Source organism: Arabidopsis thaliana, chromosome 4 (assembly GCF_000001735.4).
Source record: "Arabidopsis thaliana chromosome 4, partial sequence".
NCBI classification, from domain to species: domain Eukaryota; kingdom Viridiplantae; phylum Streptophyta; class Magnoliopsida; order Brassicales; family Brassicaceae; genus Arabidopsis; species Arabidopsis thaliana.
Window position 1 is genome coordinate 1,864,987 of NC_003075.7, and position 17,272 is coordinate 1,882,258.

General features: G+C 34.7%; 4 protein-coding genes, 2 non-coding genes and 2 pseudogenes across 15 annotated transcripts; 6 read left to right on the forward strand and 2 right to left on the reverse strand.

Moving 5' to 3' along the window:
• Positions 1 to 846: 846 nt before the first annotated feature.
• On the forward strand, positions 847 to 1,572 carry AT4G03923 (annotated as a pseudogene; the record flags this gene model as incomplete). Its single annotated transcript has 1 exon — positions 847 to 1,572.
• A 1,343-nt stretch (positions 1,573 to 2,915) lies between these two features.
• On the forward strand, positions 2,916 to 3,200 carry AT4G03926 (annotated as a pseudogene). Its single transcript has one exon.
• A 596-nt stretch (positions 3,201 to 3,796) lies between these two features.
• Positions 3,797 to 4,729, reverse strand: AT4G03935. Of its 3 annotated transcripts, NR_141763.1 has the most exons (3): positions 4,529 to 4,719; positions 4,234 to 4,440; positions 3,890 to 3,955 (listed from the first exon to the last, which is right to left on the reverse strand). It is a non-coding gene; the product is annotated as an other RNA (non-coding RNA). The 3 variants fall into 3 exon arrangements; NR_141762.1 differs by having other exon boundaries at positions 3,797 to 4,440; positions 4,529 to 4,729; NR_141764.1 differs by lacking the exons at positions 4,234 to 4,440; positions 4,529 to 4,719 and adding an exon at positions 4,101 to 4,215 and having other exon boundaries at positions 3,804 to 3,955.
• Positions 4,730 to 5,435: 706 nt separating this feature from the next.
• On the forward strand, positions 5,436 to 7,401 carry AT4G03930 (Plant invertase/pectin methylesterase inhibitor superfamily; the record flags this gene model as incomplete). The annotated part of the gene is made up of 3 exons (NM_116631.4): positions 5,436 to 6,059; positions 6,344 to 6,608; positions 6,716 to 7,401. 3 exons carry the CDS (start codon positions 5,436 to 5,438, stop codon positions 7,399 to 7,401), a joined length of 1,575 nt encoding a protein of 524 aa, NP_192302.3.
• Positions 7,402 to 8,637: 1,236 nt separating this feature from the next.
• AT4G03940 (uncharacterized protein) lies at positions 8,638 to 10,674 on the forward strand (the record flags this gene model as incomplete). The annotated part of the gene is made up of 6 exons (NM_116632.2): positions 8,638 to 8,808; positions 8,866 to 9,007; positions 9,055 to 9,286; positions 9,764 to 9,875; positions 9,925 to 9,981; positions 10,029 to 10,674. The coding sequence occupies 6 exons, from the start codon at positions 8,638 to 8,640 to the stop codon at positions 10,245 to 10,247; spliced, it is 933 nt and encodes a 310-aa protein (NP_192303.1). The 3' UTR covers positions 10,248 to 10,674.
• On the reverse strand, positions 10,433 to 11,870 carry AT4G02815. Of its 5 annotated transcripts, NR_143969.1 has the most exons (3): positions 11,357 to 11,801; positions 10,924 to 11,209; positions 10,433 to 10,565 (listed from the first exon to the last, which is right to left on the reverse strand). It is a non-coding gene; the product is annotated as an uncharacterized misc_RNA (transcript). The 5 variants fall into 5 exon arrangements; NR_143970.1 differs by having other exon boundaries at positions 10,434 to 11,209; positions 11,357 to 11,870; NR_143971.1 differs by having other exon boundaries at positions 10,434 to 11,051; positions 11,145 to 11,870.
• A 1,015-nt stretch (positions 11,871 to 12,885) lies between these two features.
• Positions 12,886 to 13,559, forward strand: AT4G03945 (Plant invertase/pectin methylesterase inhibitor superfamily protein; the record flags this gene model as incomplete). Of its 2 annotated transcripts, NM_001125457.1 has the most annotated exons (2): positions 12,902 to 13,185; positions 13,390 to 13,509. In NM_001125457.1, 2 exons carry the CDS (start codon positions 12,902 to 12,904, stop codon positions 13,478 to 13,480), a joined length of 375 nt encoding a protein of 124 aa, NP_001118929.1. In that variant the 3' UTR covers positions 13,481 to 13,509. The 2 variants fall into 2 exon arrangements, with proteins under 2 accessions (NP_001118928.1, NP_001118929.1); NM_001125456.1 differs by having other exon boundaries at positions 12,886 to 13,559.
• A 972-nt stretch (positions 13,560 to 14,531) lies between these two features.
• On the forward strand, positions 14,532 to 16,125 carry AT4G03950 (Nucleotide/sugar transporter family protein; the record flags this gene model as incomplete). Its single annotated transcript, NM_116633.2, has 7 exons — positions 14,532 to 14,582; positions 14,835 to 14,978; positions 15,182 to 15,317; positions 15,365 to 15,409; positions 15,507 to 15,732; positions 15,832 to 15,885; positions 15,948 to 16,125. The coding sequence occupies 7 exons, from the start codon at positions 14,532 to 14,534 to the stop codon at positions 16,123 to 16,125; spliced, it is 834 nt and encodes a 277-aa protein (NP_192304.2).
• Between the last annotated feature and the right edge of the window lie 1,147 nt (positions 16,126 to 17,272).

Consider the following 17,272-nt stretch of genomic DNA (forward strand, 5'->3'; position numbering starts at 1 on the left):
AGAATAGGAGAATAGGGCTTAGAGAGATTAGGAGAATAGGGCTTAGAGAGATTGATTATTTGATGAAATGTTAATATAAAATTTGAATGTTTTATTTTTAAATTTTAAGTCATTTAATGTGAATTTGGTATTATGTAAAACTAATTTATGAGCTGACTATAGTAAAAAAAAAAAAATGTGTTCGCCCTAATTATTCTCTCCCAAGCACGGAAACCAAGGAGCCGCTTCCCTTAGAAATATGAGCTTCTTTCTCCGACGTTCCTCTTCTGGTATCTTCCTTGTCTGATCGGTGCTAGCTGCTAAGGCGAGATCTCTCAGGCGGACCTCTTTTTTGGCGGCGTTGCTGTTTTTCGGTGAGACTTTCCACATGAGATGACTTTCTTTCTTTTGACTTCGAGCCACTCTCATCGTTTTCCGATATTTTTGGTTGCTTTCCTTGATCTGAGGCCTCCTCCTGCTCTACCACTGGAGTCTTCTTCTCCGCCGACTCCACCAGAACCACCTGACCCCCTGACCCTCAGTCTGCCTCTCCATTATTGTATCTCTTGCTCAGTCACCCTCGACGACGAGAAACCGTCTCCTTTCTGCAAAGTCACTCAATAGCTTTGGAGTGCTGCGTCTCGACGAGTCCTTCTTTCCACACTGGTTTGGAGAGATGGTCCCCCAGGTTTGCTTGTCCTTCTCGTTCTCTAATTCTTCTAATATGGGAAGGAATTTGTTTCTTGAATGTGCGGTTCTGGTTTGGTGGAACTCGGGGTTAACTCAATCAATTTCGATGGGTTTAGATACTTTTGTGTCTATGTTTTTGCTCTCTTCTAGCACCCTTATCGCTTTGTTGCGATAGCTTCTGCAGTATGCAGATTCTGTCTTGATTTGGCTCGGCTTGAAATTGTCTCATGGTAGCTTAGACATAGTTATTTGTTTCAGTTTAACCGGCCAGCTGCCCGAAACTTATTGGTTTTTGAAAATAGGAGTATCACTGAAGCTAACACTTTGTCTAAGGCTCTCTGTGTTGCGAAGCTGACTTGTAAGGCTCCTAAACGTTGCATACCTACAACTCTACCTCTTATTGAGGCGGCTCCCCTGTCTTTACCTTGTATTGAGGTTCGTTCCACCAGCATTCCTCGGTCTGAGGCTCTTTCTCTTGTCTTACCTCAGTGTGAGGATTTTACTTGTTTCACGGACGCGGCTTGGAACACGTTCTCTGGCTCCTGCGGTATGAGATGGATTTTTAAAACTCAACACCAAAGAGTTATCCACCAGGGCTCGTCTTCTCGACTTCATACACCTTCGGCCTTAGCTGCCGAAGCCTTTGCGTTTAAATCGGCGCTGACTGCAGCGTTGCGAATGGAATTCACCTCCATCACAGTTTGCTTGGACTCTCAAGTCCTCATATCTCTGTTCAATACAGAGACCACATCGAATGAGCTTCAGGGGATACTTCATGATATGACCTGTTTGTGTCGTTCACTCCTATATTTTAAATTCTGCTTTATTTCACGTTTAGCTAATATGTCAGCTGATGCAATAGCCAAAGAGGCTTTGTTTTCTTTTGATTTCCCTGTTGTATGAACCTTTTAAGATTACTTCAATGAAGATTACAGTTTGACCCAAAAAAAAAACGAAGGTAAAACTAATTTATGAGATTATAGAATATAACAAAACTATATCTTAAACAATGTTTATTTCCAAACCATTTTGTGTATTTCTCTTTTTGGCTCATTATGTTTTGTTATATGTTAATTATTTTAATATATGGTAATTATATTGATTTGATATGATATATATATTTTTTTGATATAAAATTTAACACTTATCCATTAAAATAACGTGTGCATAATTAAAAGAAAATTTCTTTCTGATGCCTTTTTCAGGATGCCCTTTTTTAACTCTACCCTTTTGTTTTATCCATTTTCATTTAAACCTTCTTTAAATTTTTAATGACCATTTTATCTCTATTTTTAAATTTTTTTAGGTTAACAAAATGATATATTAATTTTTTTCGCCTAAATTTTATCGCAAAAAAAAATTTTATGGGGGGAAAAAGATTTACAAGGGATTTTAAAAGGGTTTTAAAATAACTAAAAGGAATTTTAAAAGGTTTTAACGATTTACAAGGGATTTTAAAAGGTTTTAAAAGATTTACAAGGGATTTTAAAAGGGTTTTAAAAAATTTACAAAGAATTTTAAAAGGCTTTTAAAAGATTTACAAGGGATTTTAAAACGTTTTTAAAAGATTTACAAGGGATTTTAAAAGGGTTTTAAAAGATTTACAAGGGATTTTAAACCTCTTGTAAATCTTTTTAAAACCTTGTAAATCTTGTAAATCTCTTATAAATCTTTTTAAAAAAAACATTTATTCCCTTTAAACCCTTTTAAAATCCCTTGTAAATATTTTTAAAACCCATTTAAACCCTTTTAAAATCCCATTTAAACCCTTTTAAAATCCCTTGTAAATATTTTTAAACCCTTTTAAAATCCCTTGTAAATCTTTCAGAACACTTTTAAACCCTTTAAAAATCTTTAAAAAATCTTTAAAAAACCTTTCTAAATCTTTTAAAATCCTTTAAAATCTCTTGTAAATCTTTTAAAATCCTTTTAAAACAATTTTAAACCCTTTAAAAATCTTTTAAAAACCTTTGCAAATCTTTTAAAACCCTTAAAAATCCCTTGTAAATCTTTTAAAACCTTTTTAAAATCCCTTGTAAATCTTTTTAAAACGTTTTCAAATGCCTTGTAAATCTTTTAAAAGCCTTTTAAAATCCTTTGTAAATTTTTTAAAACCCTTTTAAAATCTCTTGTAAATCTTTTAAAACCTTTTAAAATCCCTTGTAAATCTTTTAAAACCTTTTAAAATTCCTTGTAAATCTTTTAAAACCCTTTTAAAATCCCTTGTACAACTTGTAATTCATTAACGACCGTGGAAGTTGTACTCAAGAACAGTGATCATTTTGTCTTTCATTGACAACCACATTGACCCGGCTGGTTGGTTCCCATGGGATGGCGAGTTTGCGCTCTCCACATTGTATTATGGAGAGTATGCGAATACTGGTCCTGGAGCGGATACGAGCAAGAGAGTGAATTGCAAGGGATTTAAAGTTATTAAAGACTCAAAAGAGGCCGAACAATTCACTGTGGCGAAGCTTATTCAAGGAGGATTATGGTTGAAACCCATAGGAGTTACTTTCCAAGAGTGGCTTTGATTTTAATGTCTACTTGTTCTTGTACTTTGTGTTGTGTCACCTCTGTTTTAGTTTAATGTATTTTCTGTTTTGTTTTGTATGACTTACCCAATAAATAACATGCTCTGTTTCGCAAGTATTAGGTTAATGCATATAATATTTTGAATAACTTTAACACTAACTAATTGAATATTTTCAATATATAATCATACTCGCACTCATCAGTCATAACACCATCAATTTAATTTTTTTTTATGGGGTTATTATATGTACTAGATGACTAAAACTTTGAGAATATTTTCATGAATAATATGAATTTTGTTTAAGTTGATTACATTATTTATCAGGAACAGTAGTTACCAAAAATAATAGTTTCATATTAAATTTTACACGTTGGTCATATAGGGGATCCTTGCTTATTGCATTCTGCATGGCATGTCAGCACAGTGTATCAGCATGTGATATAATTTTACTATAAGTAGAGCATTCATCGGTCGTAAATTTTCGGAATATTCAGTGTATTTATTTTCTATTTTTTTCCGTTTTCTATTATTTCTGTATTTCTCAATACAATAAAAATTCAAACTAACCAAAAATTCAGAAAAGATCACTATATTATATATAAAATCAATTGCCGCCCAAAAAGAAATCTGTTTTACAATGAATATAACTGAACAATTATACATATATCTAGCAAATCTATCTTTTGGCATTTCTAAATTAATAATCTCCATTGAAGAGCTGCAACTTTGTGCTTGCTAAAACTTTTTCACCTGCAACAAAATGAGTATTATGGGAGATTTAAAAATCAACATAGGCATACAAAAATATTCCAGAAAGAAGAGAGAGACAATAAGGACAACAAATTTTGAGTCATATCATATTTGTTGTGATGGGCTCCATCCCATTGATAAATACCTTAATCAACCGATTGTCAGCTGAATTCCTCATGCTAATACCTAACTATACAATATTATAATTGCCATATACTGGAAAACTAGCAGATTGCACAACAATATAGAAAAGACACAAGCATAAGAAAGAAGCCTACGCGACAATTACTACAACATCTCCATATTGAATGGTCTTCTGATATACAATACCATTCCATGCGCGCAGACTGAGACTTTGTAAGTATGTGAAGCATCTCACGAGAGTTCTCAGTCAAATGCAACTCAACAAAGAAATCATAAGAAAGCATTAAATATTGAAAGCATTGAGAAGCAAATTAGTTCATGAACCACATCACATCAGCATCCTGGAGACCAAAAAAGGAAGACAATGAATCACTCAATAGAAGAACTGATAAGTTTTTGCTTTCACTGCCAAGAGTGTAAGAAACATACCGCAAAAACAGACTACTAAACCCTTTTCAAGAACAATCCGAAGGAAATTGATTCTTCTCCACATCATTTAGCATCCAAAGCAATGACCACCATCTTTAGTTGCAGCTCTACGCAGCACATCTAAAGCTTTCTTGTTCTTTTACCAATTCTAAAAATCTCAAAGAAGAGATCGATTCCAGATACAATAGCTGCATAAGATTCATTCAAAGTTGTCAAAATTACAGTACCATTTTTTTACGGAGGAATGACAAGTTATGAGAGTGCTTTTATTATATCTTTTCGGGTAAACATTGTAACGTAGTGAAAGTTGAGAGTGAATTGCCTAACAACCGATAGAATCAACCAAAAAGAAAAAAAGAACATCTTTTCTAACGACCAAAAAAAAAACCTAGGGGTTTTCTATTTATTAGGTGTATATTGTCTTTTCTAGTACTAAAACAATAATGGCTAAGTCTCATCCTCACACGTAAGAGATTAAGGTTGAGAATATATTGTATTGTTGTTAGCATAACCTAAAATGGATGAAACCAATTTCTACCAAATTCATTTTTTTTTAGCCATTTAGAGTACAGTGGAAAACAAGTATTTCAACTAAAGTACTCTAAGACAATTCTTCTTCTATCTTTTATGAGCTGAAAATTTTGGACCACTTTTCTTTTCTGTTCTTTGTGGATAATAAAACCAAACTTCACTGAATTATAGCTTCAATTCACATTGCACTGAATTTTTAGATTGATCTCAAAATAAAGTTTTTTTCCTAAATATTGTCATTTATTGAATACAATTAATTAAATGTAAATTGATTAAGTTGCTTTGCTTTGTATATAAGACCACCATCGCTCCCTCCTCTTTCATCAGTTAAGATAATATAAATTCAGTAATTAAGAGAGAAGAAATAAACACAAAAATGTTGGTTAAAGTTTTCTCTTTTTTCATCCTTATGATAACAATGGTGGTTATTGGTGTTAGCAAAGAATATTGTGATGACAAACACTCATGTCAAAACTTTTTGTTGGAGCTTAAGACAGCTTCCTCGTCACTCTCGGAGATTAGACGTCGTGACTTATTGATCATCGTTTTGAAGAATTCCGTGCGGAAGATCGACATGGCTATGATTGGTGTGATGGAAGATACAAAACAACATGAGGAGATGGAGAATGATAAGCTATGTTTGAAGGAGGACACAAATCTATTTGAGGAGATGATGGAGTCGGCAAAAGATAGGATGATCCGTTCAGTGGAGGAACTCTTAGGAGGAGAATTCCCTTATCTTGGATCTTACGAAAACATCCACACTTGGCTCAGTGGCGTTCTTACTAGCTACATCACATGTATCGACGAAATTGGTGACGGTGCCTATAAACGTCGGGTCGAGCCACAGCTTCAAGACCTCATTTCTAAGGCAAAGGTAGCTTTGGCTCTTTTTATCTCCATTTCGCCGAGAGACAACACCGAACTTAACTCGGTGGTTCCCAATAGCCCGTCTTGGTTATCTCATGTTGACAAGAAAGATCTATATCTCAATGCTGAGGTAATAAAACGGAACCCTAATATTTTTAAGTTATAATTTGATAATCGTGAAAAACAAATTAAGGATAGACTTGATACTCAAGTAACAAATATTTAGGATTTGTATATTTACCTTTTATTGTATTTACTTGTAGATAAATTCTTTTTCCTTAGAGATCACCAGTTCTATAAATATAGACCTTAAGGTCACGTAAATCGATATTTTTGCATCTCTTAACAAACCTTTTATCATTTTTCTCTTTCTTTCTACTGCTTATAGAATTTCTTCTGTTTTTTATAAAGCAGGCTCTAAAAAAGATTGCCGATGTTGTGGTCGCGAAAGATGGGACCGGAAAGTACAACACAGTGAATGCGGCCATTGCAGCAGCACCTCAACACAGCCACAAGAGATTCATCATCTATATAAAGACAGGCATTTATGATGAAATCGTCGCCATTGAGAATACGAAACCCAATTTAACTCTTATAGGTGATGGTCAAGATTCAACCATCATCACGGGCAATTTAAGCGCTAGCAATGTTAGAAGAACGTTCTACACTGCAACTTTTGGTAAGAGTTTGTGTTCTATTCTTGAATAATTTATAGTTTTCTCTTCTTTATACCAAACTATAACATTCTTAAAGACAATTCTAATTATACTAAAAATATGTTTGAAGCTTCTAATGGTAAAGGATTCATCGGAGTAGACATGTGCTTCCGAAACACGGTCGGGCCGGCAAAAGGACCAGCTGTTGCCCTCCGTGTGAGTGGTGATATGTCCGTCATTTACAGATGTCGTGTCGAGGGATATCAGGATGCCTTGTATCCTCACATAGACCGCCAGTTTTATAGGGAGTGCTTTATTACCGGTACTGTAGATTTCATTTGTGGAAACGCAGCGGCGGTATTTCAATTCTGCCAGATTGTAGCAAGACAGCCTAATATGGGGCAAAGCAATTTCATAACCGCTCAATCACGCGAGACTAAGGACGACAAATCGGGCTTCTCAATTCAAAACTGCAACATCACAGCAAGTTCGGATCTAGATACAGCAACCGTAAAAACGTATCTTGGAAGGCCTTGGAGGATATTTTCAACAGTCGCGGTTCTGCAGTCTTTCATCGGTGATTTAGTTGATCCCGCAGGCTGGACTCCTTGGGAAGGAGAAACTGGTCTGTCAACTCTCCACTACCGCGAATATCAAAATAGGGGTCCGGGAGCTGTGACTAGCAGAAGGGTGAAGTGGTCGGGCTTTAAAGTTATGAAAGATCCTAAACAGGCTACAGAATTCACTGTAGCCAAGCTCTTAGATGGAGAAACTTGGCTAAAAGAAAGTCGAATTCCATATAAAAGTGGATTGTAATAATGTTGTTCCATGCTTCACAAGTATAACGTACTAAATAAAAGGGAAAAAAGCGGAAAAAAACCCCGGTTTATTTTTAATTTGGCCGTTTAATACCTGTACTTTTAAAATTGGAAGAAAAATACATAAGTTAATTTCGATTGTCTACAAAAATCTTAGTCTTTTAAATGTTGGATATTTCCTGCTCCCAAGTTAACGACTGTTAGTTTTGATAACGGAACTACTAACTGTGGTTAAAACATAACTCATGTTATTTACGGATATATATACAAATCTCTTTTAATATGATTGCGATTATGTTGTCTTAGTCTAGTGGTTAGTTTTGGGTTGATTTTTTATCTAACTCACCCAAGTCTGAGTTCGAATCCCGCAATATACTTTTTGACGTTTTTTTTTCTTTTTTTTGTCTTAATTTAATTGAAGAATGGAGCTGGTGGTGGTGAAGAGGACGACGGAGATGGCAGAGCAACGGGTTTTCTCAACCACCAGAATCTGAAAACTTTTTCTATGCACAACCTCGACGAAAAACTTGTACCTAGATTTTGAGATTTGATTTGATATTTCTAAGGCTTTTACTTTCTTCTCTGTAGATACATGTTTAGGATTTGTATCCAAATTGAAATTTATTAAAATTGAAATTGGATTTGTTTTCCAATTCGAATTTGTTGCTTGTGTTGTGTTGTAGATCTAGATAATTTCTTCTTTTTCATATTGGAAAATGAAGTGTTGAGAGATGAAAGATAGATTTTGAAACTTTTGATTCTTCTGTTTACTGATTAAAAAGTTTGTTAACTACAAATTACGGTGAAAAAGGGAGATTAAGCAATTGTGAACAAAACAACATCAAAAGCTTTAAGAAAATTACAGCGAATAGAGAAAAGAGAGTTTGGTGAAGAAGAAGAAGAGAAAAGGAAAAAAAAACTTCTTTTGGTGGTGATAATAAATCAACCTACATCTAACCACCAGACTGAGACAACATAATCGCAATATTATTAAAAGAGCTTCATATATAAATGCGTAAATACTATGAGTTATGTTTTAACCACAGTTAGTGGTTCAGTTACCAATACTAACATTCGTTAACTCAGAAGCAGGAAATATCCAATATTTAAAAGATTAGGGTTTTAGTAGACAATCGAAATTAACTTATGTATTTTTCTTCCAATTTTAAAAGTACATGTATTAAGCGGTCAAATTAAAAATAAATCATGATATTATTCTTTTATAATTTTTTCCATGAATTTCTACAAAGATGGTAAGAAAGTGATATCTGGGAAATATCACGAAGGGCTTTACTATCTTGAAGGCACGGTTGTTAAGGCTGAAAAGAGTGTACCACATGCTGAAAATGGTGGAAAAAGTGTTGTCAAGGCTGTAGTTGGAGTGAGGAAGAAGAAGTCAAGGAAGGTGACTTTCAGCGTGAATTTAATTTAAGGACCTACTCCATATGGCTTTGGAATAAAGGAATCATCAGTTCAAGGAGGAGATGAATCCTCAACAGAAGAATCAGATTGTTTAGAGGAGGTTAAATCTGAGAAAAGTGAAGGACCTTCTCATAACCAGCCACTGTTGAGAGATCACAACAAGGAGTGGATGTTTTGTGATAGTAAAATTAAGGATGAAAGGATTACGTTGCCAGAAAGTATCATTAAGAAAGGGGACTCGTTAAAGTTGAAATGAAAGAGTTGGAAAAAGCTTCAAGGATTCAGGGAATGGAGGTTAACAGAGATAAAGCTAAGGGAGTTCTAGCTCTGTTACAAGAAAGTCAGGAAAAGGAAGCTAAGACTTTCAAAATGTATGAAGCTACAATAGTTGGTACCAACTACATCTCATTTCAGATTAATGAGCTTAACTACAGAAGGGAAGGAATCGGAAGAAACCTACCGTGGTATCAAAATTGAAATTTGTCAACTTTCAAAAATTTTGAATTCTCAGAAGATCTTAATCTCTTAGTGTGAAGAAGAGACAAGAGAGAGATTAGATTTACCTGAGATTTGCAGAGGAATCAATGGTCGAATTCGCCGGAAAAGAGGTGGAGCTCACCAATGGAGACTGAAATTGAATTTGAAGTGTCTCAAAATTTCAGAAGAGATACTCTCTAATCATCACAACAACGAGAAAATGAGAGATTGGAGAGTACCATGAGTTGAGCGGTGATGGTGGCGGTCTGATTCGTCGGAGTTAAACGCAGCCGGAGTTAATTGATGGTGAAGATGACTGTGATGTTGTGATGTGTCACGGACGAGAGGCCTGGATGAGAGACGAAGAGAAGTCTCTTGTTTCACCAGAACGAAGAGCAACCAACAAAAGGTGAAGGTTTGCAGTTGCGGATAGGTTATGGATTCCCATTACCTTTATAAAGAAGAAGAAGAAGCTGGTGTGAGACTAAGTGTCGAAGAATGAGACAAGGGAGAAAGACTCTTATTGTAAGAGAGGGTCTTAGCTACTATCTTAGTGTCGTTTTAGGCTTGTGGGTGTATTTAAGCACTGCTTCCGCATTATTAGGGTTTTTATCTTATGAAGATCAATCAAACAAACTTTCTAAAATCTCTCTTATCTCTCTTCTTCTCGACCTTAAAGGTGCAATACTTCTCTCCCTCCATTTCTTTCTGTTCTTTTCATATCAGGGCTTATCAGTTGCTTTCGCCGGAGGTAGCCATCAAAGTAGTCGGAATCTGAGTTTGATTTTGTCATTGAAAGGCAAGCTCCATCTTCTCCATGTCGAGAACAAGAGAGCTCGGTGGGGAAAGGAGGAGACGATGGCTGACGGGGAAAAATTCGTATGTTCGCCGGAGGTCGTTGGAGTCTGGCAGTGGTGTTGGTTTCACGATATGAGAAAGAGATGACGTTGGTTGTCGGAGATGTCGATGTCGTCGAGGAAGTGTGTTGTTGTCAAAAGGTGGAGATTGTTATTGGGTTTGACCAAAACACACAACATTGGGCTTTTATTGGGCCAGACGGAGTTAATATAAAGAAAAGAAGAACAAAAGTGGTCCATCACACACATATATATATATATATATATATATATATGTGGATGTAGGTGTGAGACAAGACACAAAGAGAGTTCTAGAGAGAAAGAGAAGAAACGAGAGTTTATTCTTCAAGAAGCTTTCTCCTTCTTTGTTCTTTGTGTTTGATCTTTGTTCTTCTTGAGATTGTACCTGAAACCAAAGACAACATCACAAGTCAAGTGGTGTTTGTAATCTCTTTGATATAGTGAAGCTTTGGGAGCAAGAGATCTCTCCTCAGACATAGCGGTTAAGCCGTGAACTTGGCTATCAATTTCTGTGTTTGTTTCTGTTACAAGCAACCGTTCAGTTTCGTGTTCTCTACAGAGCCAACCGGCTAAGGCTAAGGTGATGACTCAAGGAGAAGCCAAATAGACTACGGTTAGAGAAAGTCGAGTGATGGTTCGAGTCAAACATTCTGAAGCTAAAGCTAAAGTGATGGTTCTAAGAATCAAAGTAAAGAAGGAGGTGTTCAAAGGTGGACACCAAGAAGAGGAGAAGAGAAGCTTACCTGAGAGAGAGGAAGCTGAAGAAGGTTGCAGCGACAACCGGAAGAGACGTGAGGGAGGCTCACCGAGAAGATGCGGAGAAGACATGGAGACTGCTTGAGGGAAAGAGAAATCCCAAGAGCTCCAATGTCTGAAAACCAGAAACAATTGACAAGAGAGGTCAATTGAAGAAAAGAGAAGAAGGAGTAGTTGAATCGAAGTGATGAAGAGTCAAAAGTGTTACCTTTGTGTGATAAGAAGAAAATCACCAAGAGGAAGACAAGAGACCGAGACTTAACACCAATTCACCTGCAAAAGAAGAAAGTAGAGGATGAGTTCGATTACGGAAAATCGAAGCAGAGGGACATGAAGAACTTCACGCACAAACACGTAGAGAAGAAGAATCTCGATGCGAGGATATTCAAAGTAAGAGGGAGATGAAGAAGGCAAGCTTACCAGTGAGCTGTGCCAAAGATCGTGAAAGGGATTCGCACAAGAGAAGAGGCGAATCACCAAGAGAAGAAGAAGCAATGAGATTGAATTCCCTAAAATCGAATTGGGGATTTAATCTAAGGATTCTTAGGGGAGTGTTGGAATTGTGAATCCTAGATTAAATCCTGCAATAAGGAAAGCTTTATGAGAAGAAGAGAAGAATAGAGAAGAAGCTTCAAGCGTAAAAGAAGAGCAAGGAACAAAGTCAACAAAAGAGATGTTGGGCTTTGTGTTTTGTTAAAATGGGCTGCAGATGAATTAGGCCCAAGTATGTTTAGTTAATTAGTGTTGTGTTATAGAATCAAAGATGTTATGTAGAGTGAATTAAGGAGTTGGGAGTTCCAACATAGTAGAGTAGCTGATGTAAGTCTTAAGACAATGATGTGGTCTAGGGTCTAAGCAAGTGGAGTAAAGCCACTATATGTATGTGTGTCTTGTGTAAGATTATCCAAGTTTATTATCAATGTAGACATGCAAGTGTTTAAACGTGTTCTTGTATTTTCTGTTTTAACAAGAACAAAAACAGAGATCGTGAGAAAAGCAGAGAACTTGTGGTGAAAATTAGAACAAATGCACAATCATCATAAGTTATAAAAGACTAAACAACTGCACGCAGATAAAGCAAAGAAGCCGTGTAATCTTTGTTTCCAATTATAAACGTCATGTTTCTCCTCTCTATAATGTTAGAAACATAAGAATCTCCTCCAGATCTTTCTCCTGATTTCTCCATTCCCTTCTCAAGACCCTATCGAAAGCACAAACATGCCCAACAATAAGTAAAAAAAAACACACACAGAATCAATTAGTATCTGCAATTCACGCAACAAATTTGTATGCATCTTGATTCAATATATTATCATATTTATAAAAAAAAATAATATAAAACTCGTAAATTTTTAAAAATATCAAGTTTTTGTGTTATTTATTTTCGTTTATAAATTTAATAAAATAGAAATTTACATTTTGATAAGTTTTATATTATTTGGTTACAAAATATTTAGAAAACTTTCCATATTTTCTTATTTTGGTTTTTTCCATTTTACAAAAATAAAATTAAAAAAATAGAAAATATGAATAATTTCATAAATGTTAATTAATGAGATGACTTATAATGATTGGTTGTATAAAATCCTATGTAGACGTACTAAAAAAAAATAGTTTTGACTTTTTTATAATATAGATTAGTTGTTTTTGATTTATTTAATTTCTCCTAGATCCATTAAAAGAGATGCCCTTAGATCTTAGTCAAATAGTAACATCATGTATTTCAAATCTAAGGAAGGAAATTTATCTTATGGGTTGTCATATTGCTGTTAAATCAAAATCAAATATTTTTCTTACCTAAATAAATGGTCAAATTATCAAAAAAAGAAAACAATGAATTGTTTGACAAATTGCTAATAAATTAAATCATTTATTATGGTACATAATCTGTAAGTATTTATTTTTGAAAAACTTTTCAGCATATATAAATCTCACGTAAATTCCAAAACACACAAAACAAGAAAAATGGTTGCTTACGTCGATAAAAACTTTTCATTGGCTTGTTTTTTGGTTTTACTTCTTTTTGTTGACTCATCGTATGCAAGGTTTAATACGTTGGTTACAAAAGATCAGATCCACACCATATGCACCAAACAAGATATCAATTCTTCATATTGTTTTCAAGTTCTAAACGCAAATCCTGAAATTGCTAGATTAGATTTTCCTAGTCTCTTCAAATTTGTGCTTAATTATCAGGCTCAAAATATTTCAGATAAGCTGAAGCAATTTAAATTATCAGGAGGCTACACGCCGGGTGTTGAATCTAAATATAACTTATGTATAGAATTTTATGAAAATTCTTTCGACCGGCGTGATGAAGCCCTCAGATATTTGGCTGCCAAAGACTATGGCAGCGTAAACACTATGGTCGGTGGAACGGCGATAAATATGTTCAACTGTGCTGATGATTTGTCAACAATGAAGCCAGTACCACAATTTTTTGTGACGGAAAGTAATTTGATTAAAGAATTGTCTAAGATTCTCTTAGTGATTCTAGAATGTTTCATAAGTAAGAAAAAAGAATATTGTAATAGAGATCTATAATAATAATAATATTAGTATGATTGTTGCCATTATCCTTTTTTAATATATAAAAAATAAGAAAAATAGAAAACATTTCTCCACTCCCTCTGCCTAAGAATCTCTCGTTTAAAGCTACATTCTTTTTTTTTTTTGTCATCCAAGCTAAATTCTTCTCTAAATCGTTTTAATCAACTTGTTGACTCGTGAGTTGACTCGTGGGCTGTTTCTCTAATTGCTAATAGAATTTTTATACGATGATGGAAGAAACTAGAGGAAACTGACAACAGATAAGAATCCATTTCTTCTACGCAGATTGGTGGTTGTTTGGTAGAATTTGTTCTCTATGTTATGCTAAGGTTATAAATTCTCATATTGTTTTTGCTTAGGATTTGGGATTAATAGTTGAAATAAATGATTGATCGCATCACTTTTGGATTTAGGACCGAGGCCTTACATTCTATTGTATTCATACAGAGGTATGATATCAGAAATGGATTTTTGTTTCATTTGTGTGATGGACCTTAACATGATGGACCTTAAAATTGCTACATATAACAAAAACACAATTTTATTTATATGATGATTTATATATCCATCATTCTGTGAACGGATTAGATTTTCTTTGCCTTGTAGATCAATTGTGTGTCCAGTATAGTATAGACAAGTTCAAACTTGCTTAGCTTTGCTTAACCAATCATTAATTCGTATTTTAATTTCAATCTCACTTATCAAAATCACTGATACTTAACTTAGCTCATGGACAGTCTCTACGGCCAACAAGACGTAAATACTAAAAAGACCCATATCTAGAGCTCTCTAATAGACACAATCAAAAATCATTTACGTAATCAAACATAATCTCAATTTTTCTTATGTTGTCAACCTCTAATGACCCATATTTTTCCTCCTCTCTGCCCTCACCTCCTTCCTAACCCTATAAAACTTTCTCTTTGTTCCTTTGTCTCTTCCATTTTCCCAAGAAACAAATGGATCGTTATCTTTTCTTATCAAATCTTCAATCAAACCCACTTAGAGATCAATTGCTTACACCAAATTCTCAAATTAAGAACCGATGATTTCCTCAATTAAACCGGTTTTACCTTCCTTAACTGCAATCGTCGGCGTAAGTCAATCAATTCAAGCAAAGCTTCAATTTTTGCATTACCCATTATCGGAAACTTCCAAAAGCCTAATCCTTTACCTCATAAACATCTTTTATCATTTCAGAATTTGTCGAATTTCGCTTTAGTGGCGGCGGCGGCGCAGGGGAGTGATGTTTTTAGGGTTGGAGCTTACGAGGCTGATCGGTCTCGTTCGATTGAAATTGTAGATTGGTATCAACGTTCTTGACAAACAATCGGGACAGAAAGTTTAGATTGGGATCTATTTCGCAATTTGGTGGGCATTGAACGGTGTGTTCAATAACTACAACAAGAAGGTTTTGAATGCTTTTCCTTACTTGTGGCTAACTTTGACGCTTTCTCTTGCTTGTGGCTCTTTGATGATGCTTGTCTCTTGGGTCACTGGAGTCGCAGATGCTCTTTAAATCGATCTCTATTTCTGGAAAACTTTGTTCCCGTTAAAGGATCTAACTTTCATTACTGTTGTTTCTTCATAAATTGTCTTGCTTTAGGTGTGTTTGATTTTGAAAGGGACACGTCTTTAGATTAAGTGTGTAAGTAGTATTGATGGAACTGTATGATGATGATTTTGATTGTTCAGGTGGCTTTGGCGCATACAATTGGACATGTTGAAGCGATAGTGAGTATGTCTAAAGTAGTAGTGTCCTTCACACACACATCATCAAAAGCAGTGAGGCAGCCTTTAGCGTCCTTGTCTCAAGCCTCTTCTTGGGCGAGTCATTCCCTCTACATGTTTACCTCTCCCTCTTACCCATTATTTGAGGATGTGCTCTTGCTGCTGTTATGGAGCTCAACTTCAATATGATAGGTACTTAACAACATCCTATTGATACCTTAAGAAGCTAATGCAATTCAATGAAATGTTTTGAGATGTTGATATACGGGTGTTTCTTGGGGGTTTTCAGGGTTTATGGGGGCAATGATATCGAATTTGGCGTTTGTGTTTCGTAACATATTCTCAAAGAAGGGAATGAAGGGGAAGTCAGTGAGTGTGATGAATTACTATGCTTGCTTATCTATGATGTCTCTTCTCATTGTTACTCCTTTCGCCAATTCTGTGGAAGGTCCCCAAATGTGGGCTGATGGTTGGCAAAACGATGTCTCTAAATCGGACCAAACTTTGTCTAGTAAGTTTATATTGATGTTGTACAATACAAAAGAGACAAAAAAAATTCGAAGAAGTTGATTTAAAACCTTGTAAGGTATTTGATTCTAAATGTTTGAATTCAGGTGGGTAGTGGCACATAGTGTTTTCTACCATTTGTATAATCAAGTCTCATACATGTCCCTGAACTAGATTTCACCACTAACATTTAGCGCTGGAAACACAATGAAGCGGATCTCAGTCCTCGTTGCCTCAATCATCATCTTCCAAACCCTCTTAAACATGTCAATGCCCTGGGTGCTGCCATCGCGATTCTTGGAACTTTCATTTATTCTCAGATAAAAAATAGAGTGAAGAAAAATCATATTCTGCTTGTTCTTTGTCTAGGAATGCTTGAACCTTTAGTGATAACTCTATGAATTGGCCATTGTGGTATCGCATTTTGAATTCAATCTTGAACTTAAAGCTCTTCGATTCTTGAGCTGATGATGTTCTTTTGTTCGTTTTGAATCTTTGAGCATGCTAAGGAGTGAGGAAGTTGGAGGGGCTGTTTTCACATAAGAGTTTGATGCACGAAGATGTTGAGAGCAGAGGATAAAAGATGATTCCTATGAAGATCTCAAGAGGGCTATGTAATCATTGGATATGAGCAAATGGAGTTGGAAGATCAATCACCTTAAAATCTTTGCCTACTTCTACATGATTGTATAATATATACTTTACCTTCTTCCAGTAAGACCTAAAGTTCAACTAGTTGACTAATCTAATAAAGTTGATGATACAAGACCTACTAATATATCATATTTTCCTTTTCTTGGAATGTTTATTATAAGCTTCCTTATTCTTTTCACTTTTTGGAAGTTTGCTCGTTTTTGTTCTTTTTAAAAGGGTGGAAGATTTAAAAGAGATTTTTAAAGTGTTTAAATGGGTTTTAAAAGATGTACAAGGGTTTTTAAAAGATTTTTAAAGAATTTACAACAAGACCTTTAAAAACTCTGGTAAATCTTTTTAAAACCTTTTAAAATCCCTTGTAAATATTTTAAAACCCTTTTAAAATTCTTTGTAAATCTTTTAAATCCCTTTTAAAATCCCTTGTAAATATTTTTAAACCCTTTTAAAATCCCTTGTAAATCTTTTAAAACACTTTTAAACCCGTTAAAAATCTTTAAAAAACCTTTGTAAATCTTTTAAAACCCTTTAAAATCTCTTGTAAATCTTTTAAAATCCTTTTAAAACAATTTTAAACCCTTTAAAAAACTTTTAAAAACCTTTGCAAATCTTTTAAAACCCTTTCAAATCCCTTGTAAATCTTTTAAAACCCTTTTAAAATCTCTTGTAAATCTTTTAAAAACGTTTTAAAATCCCTTGTAAATCTTTTAAAACCCTCTTAAAATCCTTTGTAAATCTTTTTAAACCTTTTAAAATTCTTTGTAAATCTTTTAAAACCTTTTTACAATCCCTTGTAAATCTATCTCCTGCAAAAAAAAAATTAACAAAGATTTTAAAAGCATTTTTTTGGCTGAGGAAAAATTGTTACGAAAAAAGTTTTTGGCGGGAATTTTTTTT